Here is a 21,259-nt window from a genome sequence, read left to right as displayed (position 1 = left end):
AAACTGGAGGATTTAGAAGGATTTTTTAAAATTTTGAGGTCAGGCCTAAATGGGTCAAATGATAAGGGACAATATCGGTGGCACCCAACTGTAATTTGGAATGTTGTGAACAAATGTATTTTTCAGATATACCAAACCCTATACTGTATTCCCCTTACTCCTGCAGTCCCACCCACAGTACTGGACTCCAGGTTCACAACACAACCCTATTGCACCTTCATTATACAGACAGTAACTACTAACTAGGATTCCATCAAATTATCAAAGTCTGAAAAACTAAATGCACATTTCCATCCGCTAATAAAATGCGATTATTGGGAGATGGTTCATGAAATAAGCAGTAGGTGGCACTATTTTGGAAGTCAAGAGAGATTCAGACTATATAAACATATTTTACACGGACAGCCTGGTAGGCCATTGGGCTGCAAGTCCATTCATTGTGCAGTCTTTCTATCACTAGTTAATCGAAAGGAGAGGGTAGAATTCATAGGATGCTATCTTATCTACATATGGTATGTTAGAAAGGCTAATATCGCAGTTATAACAATCTTTGGTCATTAACAAATATTTTCACAACCTGGGCTTGACTATGAAATATGAATAACCCCAGAAAATCATTATATACACAGATCTGGCTATCAAAGTTGGTGGGAGACATATTTTACAGAAAAACACCCCAAATCCAATTGAAACCAAATTGTAATGCATTGAATGCAGAGCTTGTGTGGTAAAGTCCTCTCCTCACTGGTAGGTGAGCCAGTGAACCAGATGAACAGCAGCGACAACGCACAGCAATGTTTGGGGAGGAATCAATTGGCGACCAAATTGAAAAATAAATAATGCAGAGCTGAAAGCAATTTGTCTTCAACCAATCGGGTGTGACACACATTTGAAGACTTTCTCTGTCTGTTGCAAAACCATTGTATTACTTTCATATTGACTGTTCAGTTGATTGCTGCGATGTCTGTATGCTCAAATTACCTTTTTATGCCTGTTTGGTCAGACATTTACATTCTAGGCCTTTCCCAGTCTGGCCCTGTACAAACATAATTGACACAAGCCATTAACGATCAGCATCCTCAGAGTTTCCCCCTAATGCCCTGTGCATTTTCATACACACGCATTATGCCAACACAATGCCATTACATGCACCACAATGATGGAGTGAGGGAAGGGCCATGACTCCTGATGTGAATTGTCTTTCTAGTTTGGCTTGTTCTTTTCCTCCCAACACAGTCATGGCATGAACTTCAGTTCAAAGAGGACTGGGGTTCATCTCAAGCTGTTTCCTGTAATCCTCCCCATGCAATCACCTCTTATCCTGCTTCTCTATTACCATTCCTTTCACCGTAACTGAAGCCAATTGACATCTTATTAACCTCCCTCTAGCCACAATCAATAGCTCCCTTTCAGCGCCTCAGTTGGTGTGCATCTAGGCTCAGACATGTAAGCAAATACCCATTTTTACTCATGCGGTCAGAGTTTACACTGCGGAAACAAGCAACAAAACAGAGCCGACTTCTACTGTCAAAAACACTGTATAACAGAAGCTGTGGTAACTAGCTCACTGCTAGTGGCAAATCAACTAGTAGTAAGAAAGTGAATCCTACAGGTAATCTTGACACCACGAAGAGAGAAAACCAGTGGTGTTTTGGTCGCTTCAGGGGAAACCACGGCGTGTGGAGACATTTTAATCGTTCACATAGTATACCCCTATGCACAAGGTTGTAAAGCACCTCTGTTTTTCATGCATGTTACATCCTTATTACATCGCATTCTGTGTGTGCATATATCTATAAGAAGACTCTGGATAGAAAATAAGCTAAATCCATATACAAAACTAAGATTGTCTTTGTCTGCAGCAACCATGTCCCTTTTTGCCTCTGTGCAGTGTGGCTTTTGCATTTTTTAAATTTGAATTGAGCACAGTCATGCAGTTAAAAAGCCCCCCCCCCCCATTTCTCTCTCTCTCTCACTCACTCACACACACACACACACACACACACACACACACACACACACACACACACACACACACACACACACACACACACACACACACACACCGTAACATTTTTACGCTTCATTTCTTGGATAGGAGAGTGCAGACAGACAGGAAACCAAGGGCAGACAGAGGAGAGAAATTGAAGACAAGACTGTAGTGGGAGTTCTTACGGTTCACAGGGAACACATAGTTTGTGCACCAACTGGCTGAGTCACCAGGCATCCCATAACCAGCACTCTTCTGAATAAAACAATAATAATTATGAATAGCTTTTCCTTTCGGAAGTTTCTTCATATGAAAGAATTCTTCATTTTTAGTCAAAGATTTAAGGCCAAGTTTTCCAAGTTTTCAACTTTTTCAACTCCCTTTGATCTTTGTGTCTGAGCTGATCTGGGCTGTGTATTTGTCGGATGATATAGACATGCAATATATCCTACTACTACCATCTGGCACAAAGGGTTTGTACTGAAGATTCAATGTGGATATGATGATGGTCATGTCTGATCAAATACGGGGTTCACACTGAACAATTTAAATTGCCCGATCTGACACTCCCTAAGGTTTTGTGTTTGAACACGATCCAAGAGTGATTCCAGTGCTCAGAGATGACTCCCTGAGCATCAGTCAGAGATGCAGACAACATAGAATAGAAATACTTTATTGATCCCCAAGGGAAATTACAGTAGCCCTTATCAAGAAAAACAAATATATGATAATAAATGAATTGGAATAAAACCAATGAAGAATATATTAAGTACATTGCATTTGTATATTGCATCCTGGTGAAATGTGTGATCCCTGTCGCCGATCAGTCAATGTCAAGAAAGATAGTTGTGTCCAAGCACACTTAAAAGCTGCAATCTGAAATTGTACAATTATACAATGATTTGTCAGTGTCCAAAAGCAGTGCCGGAAAAGACTGGTTAAGTGAAGTAATGTCACCCATTAATCAACCCATGTTTCCAGTGGGGTCCTTTTGTACTATTCATCAAAAGGATAAAGTTGGAGATTAAAATGTTCACTAAAGTAACTACTGCTCACACCTGTCTCCTCAAGGATGTAACCTTTTCTTATCAGCAAGGTGATGTGAAGTTGGAGATTGAACCTTTCACGCAGCAGTGTGACATGAATGTAGAGATTCAACCTTTTACAAGCCGCACTGAAATGTGAAGATGGAGAGATGTGAATGTGTAAAGAGCTTATCTTAAATTAAGCCTTCCTCCACCTCCAGTCCTGGATGGATATTAAAATGTATGGACACACTAAGATTGTCAGTGTGTGGTTATCTATCTATATATATATATATATATATATATATATATATATATATATATATCCACTTTGTTCACAGAGCACTTCCACCCTTCACGGTCAGCTGCTGCCATCCTCACGTCAGAACCATGACCTCCATCCTGCCTCTTGTCTTTCTTTCTCAACAGTGCGCCTCCAGGTGGTCTTTGGTCTTCCTCTCCTTCGTTTCCCTTCTGGTGCCCATGTCAATGCTATGTTGCAGTCATTGTTGTGGTCCTGTCGTAGTATGTGTCCAATCATCTTCCATCTACGCAGCTTCACTTCCTCACTCAGCGGCTTCATCTCAGCTCTCTAGCATTCTTCGTAGGCATCTGTTGTGAAACACATCAACTGCCTTGTTGTCTACTTTCTTCATTTTCCATGTTTCACATCCGTATAGCAGTACTGGCATTTGGAAAATTGCCCCACAAAATAAGAAAAAAAAAAAAAAAGGCGAGGTCGCGTGCACACATCCGCCTGGGTGACAGCAGACTGCTGGGCGAGCGCTGGTGCTTTGGCAAGGGAGGTAAGATCTCTAGTTTTCGCCGGTTGCCGGGCATGGCTGCACTAATAACTTTGGGGCAGGCCCGTCTAGAATTTGAATGGACAGGTATCAGTCAAAAGGGAGACATCGAAGAGGAAGGATGGATGGGGAAGGATCAACATATGGAATGTCAGAACAGGTCAGGGTTTGAGGTTTGAGGTCAGATGTAGAGTTGCTGGCCAATATCTCCATCCCTGATGAAGTCACGTGATGTCACGGGCTCCATCCCTGATTATGTCACGTGCTCGACCAACACACAAACTGACGGGAAATGCACGATTCCATAGTTAACTGCGACCTTCGGTCGGAATTACACTATAGAGGGACGTGTGGGGACATCTTAGGGTATTTTTGAATGATATAAAACCGATCGCTAAAATATATTTTTTGACAGGGCCGTTCCTAATGCTAGGCAACGCCTTGTGCAGTGCTCAGCATCATGTTTTGCGCATGCGCGCAGCCGTTCACTTCCTTGTTTATGCCTCGACTAAACTGTCTCTTCTCTCTAGCTAGATCTACGCTACATCTCTATAGCCCATAGACACCTTCAAATAATCCATCAATAATGGACTGATGAAGGAATTATCCATGTGCATGTGTGATACGTTCACTGGGTGCTATTCAGAATCTCAAAGTACGTTAAGCAGAAGTTTCAACAGCTGTAGCATTGTTGACTATTCTGTAGATTTACTGCATTATGTATTTTAATACATACCATCTGTGCTGCCGTCTAGAGACACAGCTTGCTACTGTTTCAGCGATGGGGAATTGATGGTGACCAGATTTGTTCAGTAACGGATTGTACGTAGTGCAATTGATTGCCTCCGACAGGCTGGAACGGCTGAAGGCGAGGGATTATGTTTTTGCTCCTGTGAGTTTGTCCATCCGTCTGTCTGTGAACAGCTAATCTCGGCCATCACTGGACTGTTAGTGTGAAATCTTGCACACATATTCCTAGTAGGCCAAGGAAGAACATCCACACAAAATCGTTCACATCTGTGTTTAACAAATTGTGTTCAATTTACAATTTACCCGTGAGGTATTAAATATTTGGGCAGATAACAAGAACTGCTTAGAACAATAGGCCAATTATCAACAATTTAAATTAAAGTAGTTAATTGACCCAATATACAGTAGTAGTACTAGTTTAATACATCCCAGAACTGTCTGTCCAAGTCTGTCTTTTGACCTTCATGGACTATCTGCCAGGGGACTGACAGACCGTTAAGTGGGAGATGAAAGGACAAACTCTTCCGTTGGTATCTGCCAGCAGCAGTATTACAAAATATGTCCTGCCCAAAATCAGCGCGAACCCCAACACATTTTCCTACTGCCACAGTGCCACTAGCCATGCTGCTAGGCCCTCTGGGTAATTGCCAAGGGTGGCTATGGGATCAGGATCAAGACAGCTCACTCTCCTCCATGTGTTGAGACACTTTTTAAAGGGCATTCTCAGAGTGGAGGACACTATGCCCACATACCCGTGGCCATATCTGTTGAGTCTCACACTGTTGTGAAATTGTGAATAGATTATTTTCTGTGTCACGTAAAAAACTAAACATTTGAGACAAGTGTGTGTGCGTGACACGAGCACGGATGAGACAATTTAACAGGATTGTGCCCATTGGTCGCTACGCCTGTCAGATTCCCCACATCACCCTAGCTGAATGTTCACCTCTTAATTGAAAATGAATTACCACGTGTGTCAGTCGCTTCCCATGTGAAAAGCCCTGAAGAGAGCAAAGGGAGGATTGTTTTGAGTGAGAGAGATAATGGGAAAGAGTGATTGATACGGCTGAGGCAGGTGGGTCCAGACCGCAACCAATGGAGAATGCCACATTGTCGGAGAGGCACTGGCACAGTGGCCACACTGTCCTTGGATGGCTGTGGATACCTGGCGTCCCAGTGTGTCAGGGGTGGACTGTTCTCTGTGTTGAGCCAAAGCACAGACAGATCGGCTGATGCGCTTGGTTCACTTGTCCCTTGTTGTCCTCGAGGACAACGACTGGCCAATTGTCTGACTTTTAAACACTTAGAAATAATGCTGTACTTCGGTTAAATGCTATGCTAGAATCACACACAGAGTGCGTGGGTCTGTACTCATACATAATAAATCAATGCACGTACAGTAGCTTCATGCTGAAGTACTAGTTCTCTTGCTTCTAGCGTGTGTTTTGAAAGGTCACTGTTGTTGGTCGTGTTTGTGTTTGCTTTGTGTGCCGCTCATACGTTTAAGTGATTTAAGTTTTATCCCTGACAATTGAATCAACGAATGATCACCTCACCTGTCTGCTCTGAGTCGCATGCTGGAAGCAGTGGCAGTTTAAATATTAATATCCACATCTGACAGTGATGCGATTGTGGGTGACAGACACCTTTGGCTGAGCCAGGCTCTCAATAATCTCTCTACCTTAACCCATTTAGACTGTAGGACGTGTGGAGCCGTCCTAGCTAATCCAACCGATGGATTGCGAGGACGTGTACACTAGAGACTGACATTTTGTCGGGACACGGGATTCCCGCGGGATGGGATTAATATTTGTAATTATCCCGTGATCGGGACGGGACGGGAATGAAAGTTAACAGGAGTGTGCAGGAGCGTGAATGACGTTGGTCGCGCTGCCAAGTTCCAACCAAAAGAACAGAAGCACCCATTTTTGTTGTAGTCATCTTTCTGTGAGCCAACACTCTTTTGACTTGCTGACACAGGTCAAAAGAACTACATAGTTACCCATAATCCAGCAGTGCTAGTGCTGCCTTCCACAACACAAAAAACTCCTCCATGCAATCCAGTCGGGCTGGACGTCTTTTACAGTTTTATATGAAGACATCGCAATGCGGCCGTGTATGATTCTGCAATCTGCATCGCGCCGGTGCCGTGATTTAATCGATTATTTATAGCCAGATCATCCTGATGCATTTGTTTCCCCTGGCAGTGGCAACGTTGCAACTTTCAATTGTGATGCTACGTTAGCTACATGCTAACGCTGTTACTGTTAGCGAATGTTCAATACATCGTCTCCCTTCTTTCTCCCAACCGAGTCCCATACACCAGTGGTTCCCAAACATGTTCGTGTCAAGGACCCCTAAATCGACATTTATTAGCCCGCGGACCCCCATTTGAAAAGATGCCAGGGGTGGGGACCCCCATAAGAGAAGATTTTTATTACGGTTCTAGCTGTGATTCTCCACCATCTTAATTTCAAGGACCCCCAGTTTGACATGCATTAGTCTACGGACCCCCATTTAATGGCATTTTTATTGCTGGTACCCCCAAATTATATTGTAAAATCAATCAAGTTAATTTAACTCTGAGTGTACAAATGGAACAACATTTGGTTCCATTTGTACACTCCCATAACATAATTTGTTAGACCCATAAGGGTCCATTTGGTTCCAAACTATTATTTAGCTGGGGACCCCCTGGAACTCTCTCAAGGACCCCTGGGAACCACTGCCATACACATAGACTTGTACACTGAATAAATATTCATATAGAGTTAAATTAACACTGAGGGTTTGTTTTATCTTAATTGACAAAGCACTTGTTAACTGTTAAGCTTTAAGTTCTGTTCAGGGAAAAACAGTGTCATAGGACTTAAATTAAGTGTCGGAACTGTATTTGGTAGTCAAAGTTAAATCCAACACTTTATTTTAATTTTATTGGTAGGATATCTGTCTTGAGAAGCCAGAAGTGATAGATAGATAGGCCTAGATAGATAGATGGATAGATGGATCGATCGATCAATTGCCTAATGACTAACTAAAAAAAAAAAAAAAAAACAGGAGCGGGATGGGAGCGGGAGTAATTTCGAGTGGGAGCGGGATGGGATCAGGAGTCATTCTACAGGAGTGGGACAGGATGGGATTTCTTTTTAAACTCTGGCCCAGGATTGGGACAGGACAGGATTTAGTTTACCTCTCCTTCTGCACCATACTCCTTGCTGTTTGCTGCCGTTCACTTCCCTGTTTACCGCTCAGAAAGAAAGGCTCGTATCTCCTAATCTAAGAAGCTCTCCGTGGTTTTGACCAGATGGATATACTAAGCTTTTCATTTCTGACTTCAACATGCCTCTTGTTTAAAATATGAACGCGAGGGATTATTGAGCGACTTTATCGTAATCATAGCGAGGTAAGCAAGCAACATTATTTCTCCCGGTTTTTGTACGGAACGGAAGGGGGGGGGGGCTTTCAGAGTAAAAGCTGTCATATCTGCGCGGCACCTCAAGCTGCTATTTTGAAAGAAATCCCGGTGCTGATTGTGTTAACTCATCCATCCATCATCCATTTTTTTTTACCATGTTATAAAACACGAAAAACACGTCCTTGGCGCTCCAGGACATCATCAAAAAGAAGTTAAATAAGTCCTTGGCGATGGATGAGTAGAGGGGCTGTCACTGGTAGGCATGTGGGCCATCGCAAACAGGGATTAGCACGCATGCACGCACTCAGTCACTCACTCACTCACTCACTCTACTTGGCATTCGTGAAGATATTTTTGCCTGTCATTGCCTGCATCCCTCCTCTTCCTCCAGCTCAACCCAAATCATCTGTCATGCAGTACCTGTGATTAGTCATCGCGTCTGAGAGCTCACCGATGACACTGGAGTTTGTTTATTTTTACCAAATAAATATGGTTCACTATAAATCCTGCACTCTTTGAAGCATTACTGCTTTGTATTGTTCCACTGTTAAAACCCCAAGTCAAGAGAAGTGAAGAGGATGAAGTGGGGGATTTGAAGACTCTTCAAATCCCCTCAAATCCCCTTGTGACTGACAAAAACTTGTGACTGACAAACTTGTGACTGACAAATATCCAGCCATGTCAGGTAGCCACTCGATCCATGTCATGTCTGTCTTTGTCCTTCCAGTTTAACAAATAAAAAGACACAACATAGCAGGGTTCCAATTGTCAGCTCAACTCTGTAGCCTTAGGCCTCATTCACACCTACACACTTGTGTCCTGTGTCTTCTGTGTTTCATGGCCGCCTCAATGCATTTCCAATGGGAGTCACATGGTTTGATTGACACAACCTTGTTGCATGGCTGTCTTCTGCAAACTTCTTACAAACATTGGGACTGGGCGCATGGGTGACTGTTTCATGTAATCAATTCCCAACAGATCTCCAAACCTGTTGTTTTGGGGAGCGCTGGTTTCAGTTCATTCAACCTCCTCTTGTGTGCTGGCTAGTGAGGTGCTCCCTAGGAGACAATAGCAACTTTAAGCAACGACGGATACGGCAGTCGGCTACGGCAACCGGAAATGGATCAGTGCTCGATACATAAACCTGCTCTCCGTCGCAGCCCTTTCTACTACGGGAGAACCTACACTTACACATAGTGTCTACAACGCCATGTCATAACCATGTTTATTGAAATTATACGTATATTTTTAGGGGGGGCTAGTGTGTGTTTTTTAGGGGGGCTAGTCCAGCAGTGAATGCGAAGATGCGCCAATACTCCAAGCTGAAGTGGAGGAGGCAGTAAGGAGCCTGAAAACCGGCAAATCACCAGGCATCGACAACATTCCAGCAGAGCTTTGGAAACATGGAGGGCAAGAAACGATTCATGCACTGACACACATCTGTCAAACGATCTGGGAAACCAAAAAGTGGACCCAATCTCTGATTATCCCCAAGAAAGGGAACTCAAGACAGTGCCAAAACTACAGAACCATCAGCCTCATCTGCCATACAAGCAAAGTATTGCTGCGGATCATTCTGAACAGACTACGGAGCAAGGAAGAGGAAATAATCTCAGAGGAACAAGCAGGATTCAGAGGAGCACCACCGAGCAAATCTTCAACATCAGGATTCTGATTGAGAAGCACCTTCAGCACCAACACGACCTATATCACAACTTCATCGACTTAAAAAAAGCCTTTGACCGTGTTTGGCATGAAGGACTGTGAAAAGAAGAAATATTAACTCGAGTTTAAACATGAAAGCATGTTTACAGTTGTAATTTTACATGAAAAGTAATGCTACTTTTGCAATGTAGTTCAATACAAATTGTGAAAAAAGCTTGAATTTTTTTTTTCGATCATTTGTCTAGAAAATAATTGTTGAAAATATTGTGAAAAATCGTATCGTGAACCTCATATCGTGATACGTATCGTATCGTGAGTTGAATGTATCGTTACATGCCTATTAGAGAGGACTCGCTAGATCAGAGCTAGTGTCTGTCACTGGTTCCCTGTATGTCTTGACAGCAAGCCAACAAGAGTGTTGTCCCTGTTCCTTTATTCCTTTATCCTGTCATCTTTCTGTCCCCTTCGTCTGCCAGGCGAGACATATTGTCTGCGTCAGATACAAATAAGCATGGATGTCAGCAGAGATAAATTTCACGCCTCCTGAAAACAGCTGCTGAAACGCAGCGTAGGCTCTCTTGGCTGTTTTATTTCACTAGAGGTTGGGGCCACTATGCGGCCCTCACTTCTAGAGTATTTTGTAATAGAGTAGAGCTCTTAATGTAGAGCTCTTTACGGCCCCCTCAATTCTGAAAATTCCCGACAGGACCCGAGACTTGTACGGGTCGGATCAGTGTTTTATCATAATCACTCGGAGCCGGGTCGTAGTTGGTTGTCTATCATTATGTGTAATACCCGAGTGGATCTGAGAAGACCCGTACTACTGTGTGACCGTGTGTGCCTGTGACACGCTGCACTGGTGTAAGAGAAACGCAATGAAGTTCTTTTTAACCTGTGTGATGTTTTAGGCTGGTTTAGGATACGCGCAGAAAATATATACAATAATTGAGCTACGCAATGCATGCGTAGCGTGCCATACTGCAAGGCAAGCCAGCTGCCACTGCCTGCCAGGCTGATTTAAGTTGAAAACACAGGTGTACAATTATGTATTCCTCATCGGGACTTTACAATCTCTGAAATAATCGAAGCTCAGAACAAAATTTCATCATTCGTTATACATTGCAATGAGCAAGTTATAAATACATTGACTTTGCCCCGATAGGGAAGAATTTAAGTTGAACATTTAAGAAATACTTACCTGAGTTGACCAACTGGGTGTGTTTAACCTGCAAGAAATATTAAAGAAATATTATGTCTCCACGCTTGATGATGATCAGTTCACCACAGTACGCATAGCCTATATACATAATCAACCGTTCATACATAATCTTCTTACTTGAATGAGTTCCAGATGCATAGCCTGAAACATTACTCAGCATTGTTGGTTTCTCTAATATTTACACCACACGGTGTAGCTTGTAGACTAGTGTACTTTCTTTTCTATCGCCAACAACACAGTTGGGTGGTACAGCACGTGACCAGCAGCTAGGTATTTGAACACGCACGTGACATGTACATTATATTACATCATAGTCTATTAATTTAAAGTCTGGACGTAACATTTTATCTTGTCTGTCACGGTGGCCAGCCAGGAAAAGTCTAGCAGAAACCCACACACGCACCAGTACACACACACACACACACACACACACACACACACACACACACACACACACACACACACACACACACACACACGGTTTGGTTTTTATCATCACTGACTCTCCCCCCCTCTCTGGGTCTTTTCTACTATAGTTTGCAATATCCTGTGTAGAGTCCCTATCTGTGCTTCTCTGGTGGACTCTAATCTGGTGACACACACACACACACACACACACACACACACACACACACACACAGCCAGCCATAGTCGGGGTGATTTGGCTAGTGTGTAACAGGGGGATTGGGGACGGGGGACGGGGGGGACTTTCTCCCAAGTACAAATTAGACTGCAATCTCCACCAGACCCAGAACATGATTGTGGAGGACATGGGGAGCCACAAGGAATGACAGTGGTGATTTCCTCATTTGGAAAGGCAAGCTCGGCCATAAGTTAACGGCTCCGAGTAGCTCAGGGAGGGAGGGAGGGAGGGAGAGAGAGACTCTGCTGTGTTTTATTAGAATATTCTGGATTATAACTGCAGGGCAGTTCTTTTTTTCCCCAACTTATTCTTTTATTGTCATTGCCGGGGTAGACAATACATTTTATACATTATGTAGCATCATTCAGTTCTCAGTACAAAATTGTCTCCCCAAGGAGACGGCAGCAACATTGAAAGTAACACATTTGAAAAATAATAAAAATCATAAATAATACTAACTAATAATAAAGTGAAGAAATGAAACAGACATGAAAGAGAAAAAATAATAATAATAAAAATAAAGAAAAGGAAGGAGGGGGGGGGGGGGGTTCCGTCAATAGAAATACATCTTTGTAATGTTACATCTCGATGCTTGCGAAGGGCGTCCATTTGCAGGGCAGTTATAATCACCACAACTAATACTGTATAATTCCCTGTCCCCTCCACCTGCCATGTCCACTTCAAGCATGGTTTATATCCCCTGTCGCATGCCTGTGTCGCTTGTCATCAAGAACAGATCTTCAAGCTTGAAAAACTGCTCTTGTCAGCAAGTAACACCATTGTGAAATTCAGAATTACACACACTGTCCTTTCTACGTATGTCCTCTCTTCTACGTATGTCCTCTCACCTTTCCTCCAGCCACTCTTCTTTTGTCTTCGTCTTTTATGTATTTTCTCCTGAACCCATTTAGACCGTACGATGTGTGGGAACGTCATAACTAATCCCACCAATGGGTTGCTAGGACGACAGGACGTGTACACACGTCCTAGCGCATTTTCATTGATATCAAACGAGAGAAAAATATTCTGATTTTTTTTTTATTTTTTTTTTGAGTTTGCCTCCATAAGGCCACCATACTCTTCGCGCATGCGCGCTGTCGTTCACTTCCCTGTATACGGATCAGAAATAATGCCTCGTATCTGCTAATCTACCCACATAGCCAAAAACGAAACCTAAGGTTTTTTGACCCCCAGGGGTTAACTGGGGACAGGGAGGAACTCCTTATATGGTCAGCACACTCTATAGTATGGAGGATTATCACAACAAAACAAAAAATAAGTGATATTTGAATTAAGTGAAATCACTGAATATACCTTTTAATATTATTAATTTTAATTCACTCCTCTTCTCTCTCTTCTCAGGTACAAGTTGATTCGTCGAAGGGTCATCTGGCTGATAGGCCAGTGGATCTCTGTCAAGTTTAAATCTGACCTTCGCCCCTTACTCTACGAGGTCATCCTCAGCCTCATGCAGGACCCAGACCTGGTGGTAAGATAGCCACTAGCGCACGCACGTACGCACGCACGCACGCGCACACACGCGCGTGCACATGCAACCAAAGGGAGGGAGAGAGACCACACATGAAGCACATTATTATAGCATAACAGACATAATAGTAGTCCGAGCAAGGTCACCTCCAGGTGGGCCATGGTACAGGTCATGACCAGGATGAGTGTGTAAAGATGTGCACAGCGGGTGTGTGGAGATCGCAAAGCTCCATGAGGTTCGATCCTGCCCCCATTGCTGCGATGGGCTGAAACGCATACACCATCACAGTACAGAAATTAAGTACTCTCGGAATATCATTTAGGCTCTAGTCTTTAACTTTAATTTATATTTTGCTAAGGTAACCTTTACCCAACATTAGCCAATCCCTTGCAACATGGGCCATGCAAGTACATTATGCAGTACACTTGGCATTGTTCCAATATAGTTTTTGAGGGGCTCTAGCCCCTGCTATGTCCAGCTTTGAGGGTTTGTGTAAACACAAACATTGTTTTGCTACCGTTTCCTATGACTATTTTTGAGTGTTTGACTGTTTATGCACATTTAGCCCAGTATAAACACAAACATTGATGACAAAAGTGAGGACGCCAATTGTGATGTGCTGGAATGAGATGATGTATGATGATAAGAGCACTTCACACGTTTGTGATTTTTATAATAGAAAATAAACATGCATACATACATTGCTGCATTATTTATAAGAAATGTATGGCCGCCTGCCAAATGCCCTCGTAAATATCATAAATGAGATGAAATAAGCTTGAGACTCTACAGCCCTCACTATTCGTTTTACTATCTTTGTGTACTAGAAGCGCCTGGATGTCTGTGAAGCTGCATCTGTCTGAAATGGCATTCATTTCATAACCTTTATTTACAATCCACCAGCCCTGCAGAAGGCATCAGAAATGCACCCATGGCGTTCATTGCATTTCAACACACGCTGTTTGACACGGTCGGAATGCTAAACATTTGCTCAGACAAGATGAGTTTCTAAATTCACTCCTGAATGCAATGACTCAGAAACACCTGTTTTTATTCGCAGAACATCGCATCACCTGGATGAGTTGAAATCGAGTTCTGAAAGTCGAGACGAGAGAGTATCATCTTACAATAATGCACCAAGTCTCTGAGTGTACGTACGTGTGTACGTCTGTAATCCACGTAACTCAAGAACCGTTCGGCCCACCGACTTCAAATTCGACACACGTGTTCCACACCCCCACAGGGAGTGCAGTGCCCGGCCTTCAGTCGGTCGGATACACGGTAGAAAAGGCTCTAGTCAGGCTAGACCTAATGAGCCCCCACACATGTCCAACTTCCAGGCTCTGCCTGAGCCAATTAGGGACTTTAAGCAACGACTGTTTTCAGGACGTCTCCGCTACGCGGAAGTCATCATCATTTTTTGACCGCGGTCAAGATCGTGGCTTTCACAATATTATGCTAGACTTCCCGGTCCTTCATTGCCATCCCCAGTTCCTGCTTACTGATGCCTGTGTCCCTAGCGATGACATCAGGGAACGACAGTTTTCTACCTCTGGTCTGCTTTGAGGCAGGACTCCAGAGAAGAAGGGAAGATATAACCTCATTGTCAGCTCTGTAGCAGTGGCCGGCAAACTGTGTTCTTCTGGATCAGACTAGTGAAGAAACATGGGGAAGGTTGCCGTATATTAGATTAGTCGATGGGTGGCTCTTCCAAGACAGATTTTGCTCTCTCATTAGAAGGTGAGTGTAAGTGCCATCCAACATTTTCTCTAGTTTCTTTGAAAGTGTCCATGTCTCGGAGCCATAGAGTAGAATCGGCTCAACGGTCGTCCTAAATATTTTTACTTTTAACATCTTACTAAGCTGGGATGACCAGATCTTATGCATGTCATTGCAGGCTGACCAGGCCATACCCTTCCTAGTTTGAAAGTCCTTTTGGGAAGAAGATATATGAACCCAAATACTTGTAGTCATCAACCTGTTTCAGAGGAGTGTTGTTAAGTGTTTCAAAGTGCGGAAGTACGGCGCGTATGACTCAATCGCCGTAGCTGTCAAAGTCATTAAGCAAACAGTCATCGGCGACGGGTTGTCAGGTTCCCATCTATTTTTGGTTCCCATGGTGACGCGTCTATGCAGCATGTGTTAAACATAAACACATTATTTATGTATTTAAACACCCCGTCGCGCGTCAGCTAACTTGCCGATATTGCTTAATTCTTAAACATGCGCTGGACATGATCAGCAGTGGAAAGAGGTTTTTCTAAAACCGATTTAATAAACATGGTTAATATGACATTCAGAGCATGCCAACACATTACACAGCATAAGAGAGGTGATGGAGCAATCAGTGTAAATGTATGACAGCTATAATTTCAACTAGAAAAGTCGCAATTTAAAAAAATTGCAAAGTGTGGTTGCCGCAGTCGTGTACATAGGCCCCTCCCACTAATATTGTCAGCCAATTACAATTTCACGCATAGATTGGTTACGTAACCAACAGCCAATTAGCTACTACAAATGTTCCGGTTGCCGGAGTGGACTGCCGTAGCCGCCGTTGCTTAAAGTCCCTATTGATTGCCATGGCAACCCCAGCCTACACTGCCGAATTCCCAACACTTGCCATTGGATTACTTAGTTCCCTTTTCACAGTCGGTTTCACAGTCAGTTTGCACTCTTTATCCACGCATTCTCCACAGACGTTTCCACGCTAGCCCCTCCTATATTCAGCTATTTGTGTAGATTTCCGTCTTACACAAACATTAAATTCCCATTGAAAATGAATGGAATATTTTACGTCATAGTGTGCGCAAATAGGCATAGTGTCTATTTTATGTCATGATGATAAGAGTGCCCCTCACTTCACACGGGTGTGATTTTTACTGTAGTTCCAACCAGATTTCCATTTGGCACAACACACCCTTGGATACACATCCTCTGCAATAAATACACCAGGTTTGAAGTAGTTCAGACTGTGCTTGAGTTACAGTATGCGGGGGAGTGAAGTGATTCTGTGTATTGATAGATACTGTAGATGTCTAGGGAAATGATTTATGTTCAAGAAGGAGTGAGATTGCTCTATCAATCACATTTTCCTTTCCAGGGTGGGGGGACATGAGCAAAAGGGCCATTATGTGAATATGGTACTCGTTTGTGGAACTTGCTGGTTTCTACTTTTGTGGTAATATACGCGCTCTCTCTCTCGCTCTCTCGCTCTCTCTCTCTCTCTCTCATATATAATATGAAGCAACATTTATTTAGATGTATATACCGTATTTCCTCAAAGACTTTTCTTCCTTCAATAAAATGCCGTCCCCCTATTTATTACCTGGGGTGGCGTTGAATTAAGCAAATAAAAATCCAGAAATGGCTCGGAGTACATCGTCTCTGCCCGAGAGGGACCAAATGAGAGCAGGAGGAGGAACTCACTGCTGCCACCAGCTGGCGGAGTCAGGTTAGTATCTGTTACCTTCACTGCCCTGGCTGACCCGAGACACTGCCAAAGCATCTATGGGGGTCCCCGGCCTAAAACGTTGAGAACCCCTGCTGTACTGTACTGTAACATACTTTAACGTATTGTAGCATACTGTACTGTACTGTAGCGTAGCGTACCGTACGGGACTGTACTGTACCATACTGTACCGTACTGTACTGTACTGTAGCAGACTACTGTACCATACTGCGCTATACAATAATGTACCGTACTGTACCATACTGTGCCATACCATACCATACTGTACTGCTGCAGGTGGCCTGTGTGCAGTAGAAAGGGGTGTGGCCTAAAATGTGATGTATCACCGTGAAATGTTGTGCAATAACATGGTATTTCATGCAAATGCGAACTGTACGGTAATTTTGACAGTTGCATGGATGCAACATAGTGCGTTATGTCTGGACAGGCATGTTGTAGGTGTTGTGCGTGGTGAGATGTTTGCAAATGGTGTGGTTTGGTAGGAGAAGGCAGACAGGCGGACGACGTATAAACGGGGGTGCACAGCTTTAATTAGTGTGGCAAGATGTATTTGAAATCATAATTGTTTTGGCCTTTCGAGTTCTTTTAAATCCCCCTCTAGACACATGTAAATGAATGAATGTTAACAGTGGAAAAGTACTGTACTTGCTCTACACTTTTCTAAGCTAGCTGGCACCTACTGACAACCAGTGGTATGCGCTTTCTCTAAGATGAAACCTTTTTCTTCTGCCATGTTGAAAAGGCAAGCTGCATTGCTAAACATAGCCTGCTGAAGTTTTTGATAAGCCTTGTTGATTCTTAAACGATTATATCTTGAGAAAACTGACAGTGACACTTTTGTGCCAAGATCCCAAATCTGAAAGCTTGATCATCACAATTTGTGTACGAACTGTTCTCTGGGTGATTCTAAGCCAGTGCCTTATCTTATCACACTTGAGAAATGAAACTCTGTGTATAAGGATAGGACGATAACGCTTTATTTATCCCCCAAGGGGGAAATTCAGGCTGTCGCAGCATTATATGAGTGCATAGTAGACAATAAAAAATATATCCAATAAACTCATACAATAATGTGCAGATACACCAAAGACAATATACACTTGCATGCATGCACACACAGTACATGCTCACAAATACACCCAGCCGTGCACACACTGTATATAAACAGTACCCCAAGGCTTACAGCAATAAACTATGCTCACTTCCAACCATGTAAACACCTAGTGTACTTACAAGAAAAGTAAATCATGGCCACATACTTGGAATGCTGTTTCCTTTCAAATATTTAATTTGATACGGCCTGAAAATGGTCACAGTAAACAAAGTCTAATGCACACCTGATCGGCTCAGAGACTGGGTCAACGTAGAGAACAAAGTAAAATGACCCGCACACCGTCTGCACTTGCAGTCTTGCACAATAAGAACCCTTTTATTTAAGCAATGTTTCGGTCAGATAGACTTTCTTCAGGCATCTGCTGATATGATTTTTTGGACAAATGGAATATACTGTACAGTAATTAATTAATTTAATCAGGTGAACTGTTCTCCCCTTATTATTGTCCCCCCAATTTTCAATTCAGGCATTTAGCAAATGCTCTTATGCAGACTTACAAGTACCAGATCAGAGCAAATGGCATGAGTCTTATGGCAGGTTATGTACATTAAACAAGTAAGACGCGCGAACGCAGGAAGCGAACGCAGCTCGTAAATTGCAAAAACAACAATTAGAATAAATTACGTAATTTTGTAAGGTTTTTGTTAAGTTCTCTTTTTTGTGTTTTTTAAGATTTTTTTTAAGTTAGGTTTTTTTTTAAGTTACGTTTTTTTTAAGTTTTTCCTTTTTATTTATTTTTTTAAGTTAAGTTTTTTTTAAGTTAAGTTTTGTGTGTGTGTGCGCGTGCGTGCGTGTTTTTCCTTTTTAATTTTTTTTTTAAGTTACGTTTTTTTTAAGATACGTTTTTTTTAAGTTAAGTTTTGTGTGTGTGTGTGCGTGCGTGCGTGCGTACGTGCGTGCGTGCACTATTATTTTGGGCTAGTATTGACAGTGTCGTCGTTAAGCAGCTAAAGGTGCGCCCTCTGGTGGCAGGCCGGTGGTGTTACAGCGTGACGGACAGACAGGATCTGCTGGGTCTCATAGTAAATGCTCACTGCGTTCGCAAACACCACCGTCGGATAACTCCACACAGCAAAATCTTGTGTTAATTTAAGTCAGACATTTTAGATACCATTTAGGGGTCGGTTTGTACATTCTCAGTGTAAATGAACACTGTAATGTGAATCTCATGGAATTATGAGATCATTCTTTACACACGGCGTCAATCACTTGAGTCTTGAACTGGCCTTGAACTTGACTTTAATAAGTATTGATTTGAAGTGATCGTTGTAGACCAGGGTGCAGGAGAATGAGCAACTACATCATTAAGGACAGATTCATAGGGGGGTAATTCAGAAAGAAATGATGGCTGCTGCATGGGCTGCTCGCCAGACATTTTGAGGAGGAGGTAGGTAGGAAGGGACAGAAGATGGAAAATAGGAAAATAGCCTATGACGTACAGTAGTATCCATCAGAGAGTAAGTGACAGAATTCCAATTGAAGCAGCATGCCATATTAGTACGATAAGATATTGTGTCACTTGAAAACGCAATCAGTGTGAGAGAGATGGAGAAAAGGCGTGAGCTCTGCAATACGGAGATAGATTGAACGTGTGATCATTATTTGCAGCGTAATTACGTATGATTCAGTTGGTTGGTTGATAGCTGCATTTTTGTCATGATGTAAAACTGACTTCAAAACTTGTTCCAGTGCCCCTGCTCGAGAGTGATAGAAACAGCAAGACATTTGTAAAATACAAAGTAAAACGACTGAGATATGGAAGCCGAAGCCCAAAGGACAAACTGTGCATAAAGACTAAGAACTAAAGTAACCAATGGAAAGGTTTGAAGAACGGGTATTAAGCAGCGGGAGGAAGAAGAGGAGGAGGAAAAAAAACATGATTTATTTATTTAAAATGAACAATTGAGCCTGATTTCATTATGGGTCCAAGGACTTACATGATGGTAAGCTGTCATTCTGCTATTATGTCTTTCTATAAGACTCAATCAGAAAAAGGGGATGAGGGCATGACCCCCCCCCCCCCCCCCCCCCACACACACACACACACACACACACACACACACACACACACACACACACACACACACATGACATATCCCCTTAGTTACTAGTTTGACCTTGCAAGCCTGGCTGTAATTTAGTTCTCTCTTTACACTTGTCATTAGACTTGTTTTCCTCCCTGAACTCAGCTCTGCTCTTCACTCACTCACTCACACTCACTCACTCACACACACACACACGCTATGAGCTCTCTAACCAAAGACTGAAAAGATTATGGGAGCTAATGATTGTGAGATCTCTCCTCTCAATAACCCTCTCTTCTAACAGAAATTAATTTACATGTAAGCAACACACACACACACACACACACACACACACACACACACACACACACACACACACACACACACACACACACACACACACAGCTGTGTGTTCCTTTGTGTTTTTGGGGCTCCCATATGTGTTTTCTATCCCCACAAATAACCAATTTTGAACAATCAGGCTTTCATATCATATAGTTGCTTTAATGGAAATTGCTCTCAGGAACAGCTCAACTGATTTTGTCCTCATCGTGATGTCATCAATGTCACCCTACTTTGTATAATTCCTCCTCTTCTTCAGTCTTCAGTTCCAAATTTGCATTTCCACTTTGTTTACAATGTCCACCATTGTTGATTTTCCAAGCTTGCATGGAATGGAAACAAGCCTGGTTTTATCTAGCATCAGTATTATAATGACTCAAATATTAAATAATCTGCATATCGGCACCCCCACCACCTCAGGACATTGTGGTACTACAGCTAAAACTGCTTTCAAAGTCCAGAAAGAAATGAGAAGGACTGGTTATATCAGAGTGGTGATTGAGGCGCAAACTATTAGAAATAACTTTGAGAGACATAGACGATATTAAATATTAAAAGCAGTTTTAAAATGCACGTTATTTGCGCTTTAAGAATTCCGTTTACACGAAACACAAATATTTTCTCCTTCACTGTTTCAATGTTCAAGTCAGCTTAAGTGTACATATTGCCTGCATTGTGCTTTTCCATGGACTATGTTTTTCTCTTCTTTTCATAGGTTCGGATTGAGACAGCCACAACCCTTAAGCTCAATATCCTTGCAATATCTAATGTGTTTGTGTGAACTTTAAATAGGACATACATTTTGTTGTACCGAAAATTACAATGCAGGCATGCCTGTCTTCTTCATTTATTTTAAATTACATATGCATTATTTTGCCATTGTTTAGGCCTTTGCAGACGGGCAGCGACTGACACGCCTAATAATTCATTTTCAATGAGAGCCGTGCATTTATTTTTGAGGGGTGACAACCCAGGCGTAATTTCGTGGTCCTGTGAAATTGCCGCCACGTGTGCTCGTTTCATGCACAGTACAAATTGCCGCCACGTGTGCTCGTTTCATGCACAGTACGCCCGCGTCTGACTAGACCTGGATTGTAGAAAAAAGCGGAGATCCGGGCACACTTAATAGTTAAAAAGGAGGAAAACTATTAAGCCGACATGTTTCGACCTATACCGGTCTTCATCAGCCCTGATGAAGCTTTTTTCTATAGTTGTGTTATCCCGATTGATCCCAGGAGCACCTTTTTACTATTTTTATATTTTGTATATCTGCATCTCCTGAGCACCTGGTTGTATACCTGCACATCTCCT

The 21,259-nt window shown here is 42.6% G+C and overlaps 1 protein-coding gene across 1 annotated transcript in view; it reads left to right on the top strand.

The window, feature by feature from the left end:
* ipo11 (importin 11) overlaps positions 1–21,259 on the top strand; it is a 217,581-nt gene that overhangs the window by 67,310 nt on the left and 129,012 nt on the right. Inside the window, exons 16-17 of the mRNA XM_079517126.1 lie at positions 12,873–12,999; positions 20,664–20,697. Coding sequence (XP_079373252.1) covers positions 12,873–12,999; positions 20,664–20,697 — 161 coding nt within the window. The remainder of the gene's footprint in view (positions 1–12,872; positions 13,000–20,663; positions 20,698–21,259) is intronic.

This window comes from Electrona antarctica (genome assembly GCF_951216825.1).
Source record: "Electrona antarctica genome assembly, chromosome: 12".
Lineage (NCBI taxonomy): Eukaryota > Metazoa > Chordata > Actinopteri > Myctophiformes > Myctophidae > Electrona > Electrona antarctica.
The sequence above is the reverse complement of the archived record's forward strand: the minus strand, read 5'-3'. Positions and strand labels throughout refer to the sequence as shown.